This window comes from Otolemur garnettii, unplaced genomic scaffold, assembly GCF_000181295.1.
Source record: "Otolemur garnettii isolate 467f Iridium unplaced genomic scaffold, OtoGar3 scaffold00048, whole genome shotgun sequence".
NCBI lineage: Eukaryota > Metazoa > Chordata > Mammalia > Primates > Galagidae > Otolemur > Otolemur garnettii.
In genome coordinates, this window is record NW_003852443.1 from 7,829,426 (window position 1) to 7,840,211 (window position 10,786).

The 10,786-nt window shown below is 39.7% G+C and overlaps 1 protein-coding gene across 3 annotated transcripts in view; it reads left to right on the forward strand.

The window, feature by feature from the left end:
* The window catches only part of TTN (titin), a 276,966-nt gene that overhangs the window by 214,909 nt on the left and 51,271 nt on the right, over positions 1 to 10,786 (forward strand). For all 3 annotated transcript variants that reach the window (XM_023514176.1, XM_023514175.1, XM_023514177.1), the window contains 18 exons: positions 474 to 776; positions 1,191 to 1,466; positions 1,572 to 1,871; positions 1,977 to 2,279; positions 2,585 to 2,884; positions 3,696 to 3,986; positions 4,346 to 4,642; positions 4,731 to 5,033; positions 5,135 to 5,440; positions 6,682 to 6,969; positions 7,064 to 7,354; positions 7,449 to 7,736; positions 7,903 to 8,490; positions 8,580 to 8,684; positions 9,092 to 9,289; positions 9,382 to 9,678; positions 9,771 to 10,358; positions 10,450 to 10,752. In XM_023514176.1, coding sequence (XP_023369944.1) covers positions 474 to 776; positions 1,191 to 1,466; positions 1,572 to 1,871; positions 1,977 to 2,279; positions 2,585 to 2,884; positions 3,696 to 3,986; positions 4,346 to 4,642; positions 4,731 to 5,033; positions 5,135 to 5,440; positions 6,682 to 6,969; positions 7,064 to 7,354; positions 7,449 to 7,736; positions 7,903 to 8,490; positions 8,580 to 8,684; positions 9,092 to 9,289; positions 9,382 to 9,678; positions 9,771 to 10,358; positions 10,450 to 10,752 — 5,625 coding nt within the window. The remainder of the gene's footprint in view (positions 1 to 473; positions 777 to 1,190; positions 1,467 to 1,571; positions 1,872 to 1,976; positions 2,280 to 2,584; positions 2,885 to 3,695; positions 3,987 to 4,345; positions 4,643 to 4,730; positions 5,034 to 5,134; positions 5,441 to 6,681; positions 6,970 to 7,063; positions 7,355 to 7,448; positions 7,737 to 7,902; positions 8,491 to 8,579; positions 8,685 to 9,091; positions 9,290 to 9,381; positions 9,679 to 9,770; positions 10,359 to 10,449; positions 10,753 to 10,786) is intronic.

A 10,786-nucleotide genomic window follows, 5' to 3' on the forward strand; every position in this document is an offset into this window, starting at 1 on the left:
TTAACTCCAGTTCCCTATTTTAGCAAGGTCATGATACCAATCCCCTTTTAATCCACTACTGAAAGGGATTTCGTTTGTGGAAACCTGAACAGTACAATGAATGTCTAATTCACTCATGAAAGACTTTTTGATCTGCCTCACTTTGTACTTTTTACTTTCAACATCCTGAACCATGGTATCTATATATAGTAGAACCTCCATAGTTGACTACCTCCGTACATTGGCCACCTCCTTAAATTGACCTAATTTTCATAGACCAAACAAGCACCACATGGTACATATCAGTAAGCAGGCCTAGTCCCTTATGTTAACCACCTCCATATGTTGACCACTTTGTTACAGTTCCTTGGATGGTCAACTTACAGAGGTTCTACTGTACTTTGAAGCACATGGCACACTAAAACTCTTATGTACACTAACGAGGATTTGATTAGGTTACCTAGATAACTTTCTAAGTTGTGTTTTTCTTCTAGGTGAGCCAGATCCTCCCAGGAAATTAGAAGTGACTGAAATGACAAAGAACAGTGCGACCTTAGCCTGGTTACCTCCACTGCGTGATGGAGGGGCCAAAATCGATGGCTATATCATAAGTTACAGAGAAGAAGAGCAGCCTGCAGATCGCTGGACAGAGTACTCAGTAGTAAAAGATCTCAGCCTGGTAGTCCATGGCCTGAAGGAAGGAAAGAAATACAAATTTAGAGTAGCAGCCAGAAATGCTGTTGGAGTCAGTTTACCAAGAGAAGCTGAAGGAGTATATGAAGCCAAAGAACAGCTGAGTGAGTAGACATTGCTTCATTTACATTATGTGATAACAGCTGATTGGATTTAGATTTTTTACATGTTGACATTTCTTCCTGAGGAATCTTGCCTCGGAAATACTTGGAAAAACAGTAGAGAACAGCAGGTTTTCAAACATTTGTGTCCACAACACATAGTAAATCAATGTTAAGTCATCACCCAGCATGCACACATATATAACTAAAAAAAAAGTTTCTTGAAAAAAATACCTAGCATAATGTGTGCTGCCTGCTGATATTTTCTATTCTAATCTATTTTTAAATGGATCAATAAAAACATTAATTTGAATCCATGAATGGATTATAGCTCACAACTTCAAAAACACCACTGTAGGTCTCCAAAAGAAGAAATTGAACACCCTCCAAACCAATGTCTTTTCATTTTACTCTTAGTACCACCAAAGATCCTTATGCCAGAGCAAATTACTATTAAAGCTGGGAAGAAACTCCGAATTGAAGCCCATGTATATGGAAAGCCTCATCCCATATGTAAATGGAAAAAAGGAGAAGATGAAGTCGTCACATCCAGCCACCTGGCAGTGCATAAAGCAGACAGCTCTTCAGTTCTGATTATAAAAGATGTTACCAGGAAAGACAGTGGTTACTACAGCCTCACAGCAGAGAACAGCAGTGGGACAGACACTCAGAAAATCAAAGTTACAGTCATGGGTAGGTTAAGTGTTAGACAAATGGTCATCTAAATATAGACGTCAGAAACACGTTTCTCTGTCAGATCCCTGTTCTTACATTTCTTCCCTCTTTCTGGTCACGCAGATGCCCCTGGGCCCCCCCAGCCTCCATTCGACATCTCTGACATAGATGCCGATGCGTGCTCCCTGGCATGGCACATCCCTCTGGAGGATGGAGGCAGCAACATCACCAATTACATCGTGGAGAAGTGTGACGTAAGCCGTGGTGATTGGGTCACAGCTCTAGCTTCAGTCACAAAAACTTCCTGCAGGGTCGGAAAACTGATCCCAGGCCAGGAGTACGTGTTCCGGGTCCGTGCTGAAAATCGATTTGGCATTTCAGAGCCTCTCGTGTCTCCAAAGATGCTTGCTAAGTTCCCATTCGGTATGTTTTGTTTTTTTCAGGGAGAAAAAAACGTGATGTTCTCTTTCTAGTCTATTACTTAACATAGAAACTGACATTTTCCTTGTCTTCACCCATGACTTCCAGGCGTTCCTAGTGAGCCAAAGAATGCACGAGTCACCAAAGTCAACAAAGACTGCATTTTTGTTGCATGGGACAGACCAGACAGTGATGGAGGGAGCCCCATTACTGGTTACCTGATTGAACGCAAGGAAAGAAACAGTTTGCTCTGGGTAAAAGCTAATGATACTCTTGTCCGGTCGACTGAATATCCTTGTGCTGGCCTCGTGGAAGGTCTTGAGTATTCATTCAGAATATACGCCCTGAACAAAGCTGGATCCAGCCCACCCAGCAAACCCACAGAATATGTAACCGCAAGAATGCCAGTTGGTAAGCAGTTTTCTTTTTAGTATTATGGAATGCAGGCCCATTTAAGTCTTGGAGTAGCAGATGATTACTGTTTCTCAAGAGGAATATGTTCTCTTTATGTCTAACTATGAAGATGTACTTCATATAATTCTCTTAAAAGTGCACACTAAAGACTGAAAAGTACATACAGGTTGAAGGATTATTAAAATGGGATAGCTGTCATTCTTTTGAGCTTGTTCCTTAGCATCAGGGATGATAATGTGAAATGTGAAAGTTTAAACTTCTGCTAGTAAGAAAAATGCTGAGAATGCCTTTTTTGGTTTTAGATCCTCCTGGGAAACCTGAAGTTATTGATGTCACCAAGAGCACTGTATCCCTTATCTGGGCCCGTCCGAAGCATGATGGAGGCAGTAAAATTATTGGCTACTTTGTAGAGGCTTGCAAACTTCCAGGTGATAAGTGGGTCCGGTGTAATACTACACCTCTCCAGATTCCCCAGGAAGAGTATACAGCTACTGGCTTAGAAGAGAACGCTCAGTATCAATTTAGAGCAATTGCCAAGACTGCAGTAAACATCAGCCAGCCTTCTGAGCCTTCTGATCCAGTGACTATCCTCGCAGAAAATGGTGAGATTCTGTTGAATAATGTAGGCAAAGATGTACAGCATTCATGATACCCATTTCTCCTAATAAAAAGCTAAATCTACACCTGTAGAAGAAAAGGAAAACTGAAACAATATGTGCTCTGTATACAGACACCAAAAACTATAATTATAAAGAATCTTAAGAACACGCTAAACTAAAGGCAAGACAGATAACTGTGAAGACTGCATAATTTCAACAGTACACATGCACAAAAAGACAAGTGAGAGATGGACCAAAATGGTAACAGTGAAGATTTAGGGCTGTTGAAATTATGGGTGATCTTTACTTTTTCTTCGTACTTGTGGCATTATCAAATTTCTATTTTAAACTTGTATTTCTTTTATAATAAATATATTACTTGGTGGCTATATTACCTGAGCTGGGAGAGGTAAGGGGTGGGGAAAAGATGTTAGCACAGAGTTTCAGTTAGACAGGAGGCATAGGTTTAATGATGTAGTGCACCACATGGTGACCATAGTTAATAATAATGTCCTGTACACCTCAAAATTGCTAAAGAAGTAGATTTTAAATGTTCTCATTCAAATAAAAATCCAATAAGTAGATAACATGATAGCTATGTTATTAGCTCAATTTAATCATTCTTCAATGTATGCATATATCAAAACGCATCATGCTTCCAAATATGTATAATTATTTGTATATCAAAAAATTAAAAGGTAAAATAAAAACCCCCATTTTTGAAAGAACTGCATACAATTTTTTTACTATTCTTACAAGGGTCATGTAATATAGCTTTGCAGATATTGAATTTTTTCAACTTATTTCTTTGCAGTTCCTCCCAGGATAGAGCTGGGTGTGGCTATGAGATCTTTGCTTACTGTGAAAGCTGGAACCAATGTTTGCTTGGATGCTACTGTTTTTGGTAAACCAATGCCAACAGTTTCTTGGAAGAAAGATGATGGCACACAGCTAAAACCAGCAGAAGGCATCAAGATTGCCATGAAGCGGAACCTGTGTACTTTGGAGCTGTTCAGCGTGAACAGAAAGGACTCCGGAGACTATACCATTACTGCTGAAAATTCAAGTGGTTCCAAATCAGCCACCATTAAGCTTAAAGTGTTAGGTAACCAAAGCACTTATTCAGACTATGGGTTTTACTTTGCTTAATGGGGTGTGAACAGGATTTATACAATCCTGAAAAAGATACATATCCTAATGTAGTATATTTCCTAAACACAGAATTGTTCTTACCACAGAACAACATTGTTTTAGAGCTAAAAACAGCATCAAAGATCACATACTCCAGTTATCTAATTTTCCATATGAAGAAACTAAGATTCTAAAAAATTTTAAGTAACTTTCAAGGACATGCAGGAAATTGACTGTAGAAAGATTACAAAGGTTTCCAGACCTCACGCTATACTCCTTCCCCAGTTCACATATTTTAGTGAAAGCCTTCACTTTTGTTTTTCATTCTTTCAGATAAACCAGGCCCTCCAGCGTCTGTTAAAATCAACAAAATGTATTCAGATCGTGCAATGCTTTCTTGGGAACCTCCTCTCGATGATGGAGGCTCAGAAATCACCAACTACATTATTGACAAACGTGAAACAAGCAGGCCCAACTGGGCTCAAGTCTCTGCTACTGTGCCCATCACCAGCTGCAGTGTGGAGAAGCTTATAGAGGGCCATGAGTATCAGTTCCGCATTTGTGCTGAAAACAAATATGGAGTGGGTGATCCAATCTTCACTGAACCAGCAATTGCTAAAAACCCATACGGTAGGAATATATTCCTGTGGTTGTTCATTTTACTTTTTAAACATTACCTTTTAGTCTGGGAAATTAACCTTTCCCTCAATCTCTGCAGATCCACCTGGACGCTGTGATCCTCCTGTTATTAGCAATATAACCAAAGATCACATGACAGTCAGCTGGAAACCACCAGCAGATGACGGTGGCTCACCCATCACTGGCTATTTGCTTGAAAAGCGGGAAACCCAGACACTTAACTGGACTAAAGTCAATAGAAAGCCTGTGATAGAAAGAACAATAAAAGCAACAGGTCTCCAAGAAGGTACCGAATATGAGTTCCGAGTTACAGCTATAAACAAAGCTGGACCAGGCAAACCCAGTGATGCATCCAAGGCCGTTTATGCTCGGGACCCTCTGTGTAAGTGTTCACGAAAGAGTTCCATACCCTGGGTTAAAATCAGCATTAAACAACCAGCAATGAGATTTTAATAAAAATACTCTATTACTATTTATCCTCAGATCCTCCTGGCCCACCGGCTTTCCCAAAAGTGTATGATACAACCCGTAGTTCTGTGAGTCTGTCTTGGGGCAAGCCAGCCTATGATGGCGGTAGCCCTATCATCGGTTATCTTGTGGAAGCAAAACGAGCTGAATCCGATAACTGGGTGAGGTGCAATTTACCAGAGAAGCTACAGAAAACCCGTTTTGAGGTTACTGGCTTGATGGAAAACACAGAATATCAATTCCGCGTGTATGCTGTTAATAAGATTGGATACAGTGACCCCAGTGATGTGCCAGATAAACACTGCCCCAAGGACATCTTAAGTAAGTATTACAAAGAGAAACACATATACAAAGAGAAATATATAAGGCTTTTCCTAGCAATCTTATTCTAAGAGGGAGAAGAGAACTTCCTGATAGAGATATGTTTAATTTAAAGGTTTAGATTTTATAACTCCCATAGTACATTCTACAAGAGTGAGGTTGGTACTTCATAGTATTGTGAGATGGGGCACATGGAATGCAAGGTGATTAGTGGTTTTGGAAAGCTTTTCATATATATATGAGAATTTCACATCTTCCAAAGAATGTGAAATGTAGGGGGTTTATTTTGAGACTAAGTAAGTCTTTTTAATTAATCAGTGAGCTACTTATCATTCTTATGGGGTTTTTCTCCTCTTCCAGTACATCCTCTCCATAAATATGTCACTTTCTTCTATTCATTTATTTTCCATAACAATTTTCCCCTTTATTTAAAATACTTGGTATTATATTTCATCCTCTCTGTAATTTTTTTCCTGTATTGAAATAATAAAGAGAGCCAGGGTATATGGCAGAGTACCTTTGCTAAATATAGAAAAGAAAAAAATATAAGAATGGAAAAGAACCAAGGACCAATCATCTACTTTATTTTAACATACATAGAGTTTGAGAGTATATCAGATTTCATGAAAAGATGAGGTGAAGATCCTGCAGGGAGAATTCAGTTAAGCCTGAAGTCCATTGGAAAATGGAAAAATCAAATATTTGTACAGAGGGCTCAGCACTCACAGCGTAGTGGTTACAGCGCCAGCCACATGCACTGAGGGTGGAGGAGTTTGAACCCAGCCCGGGCCAGCTGAATAACAATGACAACTGCAACAGAAAATAGCCAGGCATTCTGGCGGGTGCCTGTAGTCCCAGCTACTTCAAAAGCTGAGGCAAGAGGATTGCTTAAGCCTAGAAGCTTGAGGTTGCTGTGAGCTGTGACGCCATGGCACTCTACCAAGGGTAACATAGTGAGACTCTTGTCTCAAAAGAAAAATAAATTGTACAGAGTATTAAAATAGTTTTGAGGATAAGAATTTTTTTTGTTTTTGTTTTCCTTTTTTTTATTAAGTCATATACACATAGATCATGAATACATTTATGCATATGTGGGGTACAATGTGTTGATTTTTTTAGACTGATGTGCATACATTCTAGAAAAAAGACATATTTTAGGAGTGATAATGCCAATCCTTGGAAATACACTTGACCCTTGAGTTTTGTATTACTTTTGCTTTCTTTATCCCCAAATTAAACAGTTCCACCTGAGGGAGAACTTGATGCAGATCTAAGGAAAACACTGATATTACGTGCTGGAGTTACTATGAGACTGTATGTACCAGTAAAAGGACGTCCACCACCAAAGATTACGTGGTCTAAACCAAATGTCAATCTAAGAGAAAGGATTGGACTGGACATAAAGTCAACTGACTTTGACACTTTCTTGCGTTGTGAAAATGTGAATAAATATGATGCAGGGAAATATATCTTGACCCTGGAGAATAGCTGTGGCAAAAAGGAATACACCATTGTGGTAAAAGTGCTTGGTAAGTCTACTTGACAAAAAGAATCACATATGTTTAAAAATACAGTTTAGATATTTTTTACATGTTCATTCCTTACTTACCACTATTTATCCAGATACTCCTGGGCCCCCCATCAATGTGACTGTTAAGGAAATATCCAAAGACTCTGCTTATGTCACCTGGGAGCCTCCTATCATTGATGGTGGAAGCCCCATCATAAACTATGTGGTAGAAAAACGTGATGCAGAGAGAAAATCCTGGTCTACAGTGACAACTGAGTGCTCAAAAACAAGCTTCAGAGTACCTAACTTGGAGGAGGGGAAATCCTACTTCTTCAGGGTGTTTGCTGAAAATGAGTATGGCATCGGTGATCCTGGTGAAACACGTGACGCCGCCAAAGCTTCCGGTGAGCAAATGAGCTTCCACGCCATCATTTTCAGTGATGTCCTACCTTGGTTGGCTATCTGGGGCTTAGACTTATCATATCTCCTTTACTTCAGAAACCCCTGGACCAGTTGTGGACCTGAAAGTCATGTCTGTATCTAAGTCATCTTGTACCATTGGCTGGAAAAAGCCTCGCAGTGATGGTGGAAGTCGAATTACCGGATATGTAGTCGATTTCCTGACTGAAGACAATAAGTGGCAACGAGTTATGAAGTCTTTAAGCCTACAGTACTCCGCAAGAGATCTTCATGAAGGGAAGGAATACACCTTCAGAGTGAGTGCTGAGAATGAAAATGGAGAAGGAACTCCCAGTGAAATCTCCGTCGTGGCAAAGGATGATGTTGGTAAGCCTCTACCTCTACAGTTTCGTTTTCCTTTATTGTCATCAAAAGTGCACTTTTGAGCTCTACTCACTGGCTTATCTAAAAGTCTCCCAAAAACTATAAATCTCTGAAAAAGTTAATTGCCCACCCTTAAAAATAACAACAATTTATCTCTGCTGTTTTACAGTGGCTCCTGATCTTGACTTAAAAGATCTACCTGATTTGTGCTACTTGGCTAAAGAAAACAGCAACTTCCGTCTTAAGATCCCCATAAAAGGCAAGCCAGCTCCATCAGTAACCTGGAAGAAAGGAGAAGATCCTCTCCCAACTGACACAAGAGTCAGCGTTGAATCATCTGCAGTTAACACAACTCTTATAGTATATGATTGCCAAAAATCTGATGCTGGAAAATATACAATCACACTTAAGAATGTTGCTGGCACCAAGGAAGGAACTATCTCCATAAAGGTTGTTGGCAAGCCTGGCATCCCCACTGGGCCAATCAAATTTGATGAAGTCACAGCAGACGCCATGACCTTAAAGTGGCATCCTCCAAAGGATGACGGAGGTTCTGAGATCACCAACTATATCCTGGAGAAGAGAGATTCTGTGAACAACAAGTGGGTGACATGTGCCTCTGCTGTCCAGAAAACCACCTTCAGAGTAACCAGACTGCATGAGGGCATGGAATATACCTTTAGGGTCAGTGCTGAAAATAAATATGGTGTAGGTGAAGGCCTCAAATCAGAACCAATTGTTGCAAAACATCCATTTGGTAAGTGTCTCAAAGTCAGAAAACATAAAGCAAAACATGGTTTTGAGGAAGTTCCTTATTATAAATCTTGCATTATCTACTCTTTCTAGATGTACCTGATGCTCCCCCACCTCCCAAGATTGTGGATGTCAGACACGACTCAGTTTCTCTAACTTGGACTGATCCCAAGAAAACTGGTGGCTCTCCAATTACAGGTATTTGGTTTGCTCTTATTCTACAACTTTCACATCAAGTTTCCTTCCAAATATTTCCCTGTTCAACATTTTCACTTATTAATAGCACTATCTGCATTTTTCTTTTACTACATATGGCTAGTGTTAATTTCATTGAAAACCTCATAATGTAATAATTAGTAAAAATAATCTTTCATAGTGATAATGTCTATTTTTATAAATTAAAATATTCAACAGAGGGGACAATAACTATATACATTCCAAGAGAAAAAATAAATGGCTCTATTTCTGGGTAATAAATGTGTGGATACTAGCAATAGTGATTATCTGTTCAAATATAAATGATTTGGGCAAAAATATTTATATTGTAAAATTAGGCTATATTTTTACTTTCTGTGTGAATTGACACACCCCTGGGTCTTTCACAGGGTATCATATTGAGTTCAAAGAAAGAAACAGCCTTTTGTGGAAGAGAGCTAACAAGACTCCTATCAGAATGAAAGACTTCAAAGTGACAGGACTAACTGAAGGTCTTGAGTATGAATTCCGAGTTATGGCAATCAATTTAGCAGGTGTAGGCAAGCCAAGCCTGCCATCAGAGCCAGTCGTGGCACTTGACCCAATTGGTAAGTCATTACAGGAAGAAAAACTCAGGTGCTTTTTCTGTATGAAGAAAAGATTGACATTTGTTCGACTTATTTTGGTTTTATATTTTTAGATCCTCCTGGAAAACCTGAGGTTATTAATGTAACAAGGAATTCAGTGACTCTTATTTGGACTGAACCCAAATATGATGGTGGTCATAAGTTAACCGGATATATAGTGGAGAAACGGGATCTCCCTTCTAAGACTTGGATGAAAGCCAATCACGTTAATGTACCTGACTGTGCCTTTACTGTAACTGACCTTGTTGAGGGTGGAAAGTATGAATTCAGAGTTAGAGCAAAGAATACAGCAGGTGCTATCAGTGCTCCATCAGAAAGTACAGGAACCATTATTTGCAAGGATGAATATGGTAAGTCCATTTTATTTTTTATGTGCTTTGTAAAAATTGGAAATTAAGCCTCCTTAATTTTCTGATTTAAATGAATTTTTTTGCCTTTGCAGAGGCACCAACCATTGTCCTTGATCCAACAATAAAAGATGGGCTAACAGTGAAAGCAGGGGAAACCATTGTTTTGAGTGCCATTAGCATTCTCGGCAAACCCCTGCCAAAGTCAAGTTGGTCCAAGGCAGGAAAAGATATTAGACCATCAGATATCGCTCAGATAACTACGACCCCGACATCTTCCATGCTTGCTATCAAGTATTCCACAAGAAAAGATGCTGGTGAATACACCATCACTGCTACCAATGCTTTTGGCACAAAGGAGGAACATGTGAAGGTAACAGTCCTTGATGTACCTGGTCCTCCGGGTCCTATTGAAATCAGTAATGTTTCTGCTGAAAAAGCAACACTTACCTGGACACCTCCCTTGGAAGATGGTGGCTCACCGATTAAGTCCTACGTTCTTGAAAAGAGAGAAACCAGTAGACTTTTATGGACGGTGGTTTCTGAAGATATCCAGTCTTGCAGGCATGTGGCAACCAAACTTATCCAAGGAAATGAGTACATCTTCCGGGTTTCAGCTGTAAACCATTATGGCCAAGGAGAACCCGTACAGTCTGAGCCTGTCAAAATGGTAGACAGATTTGGTATGTAGAGCATGTGAGGGAATTAATATGGAAACATTCGCAGCACAGTTAGGGAAATCAGGCATTTCTCATAAATTTGTTTCTTTTTCAGGTCCTCCTGGCCCTCCTGAAAAACCAGAGGTATCAAATGTCACTAAGAACACTGCAACTGTCAGCTGGAAGAGACCAGTGGATGATGGTGGCAGTGAAATCACAGGATATCATATAGAAAGGAGAGAAAAGAAAAGCTTGCGATGGGTGAGGGCAACAAAGACACCCGTTTCCGATCTCAGATGCAAAGTAACAGGATTGCAAGAAGGAAGCACCTATGAATTCCGTGTCAGTGCAGAAAACAGAGCAGGAATTGGTCCACCTAGTGCTGCTTCAAATTCCGTTCTAATGAAAGATGCTGCATGTTAGTATTTATCCTTCTCAACACTGTTCATTCG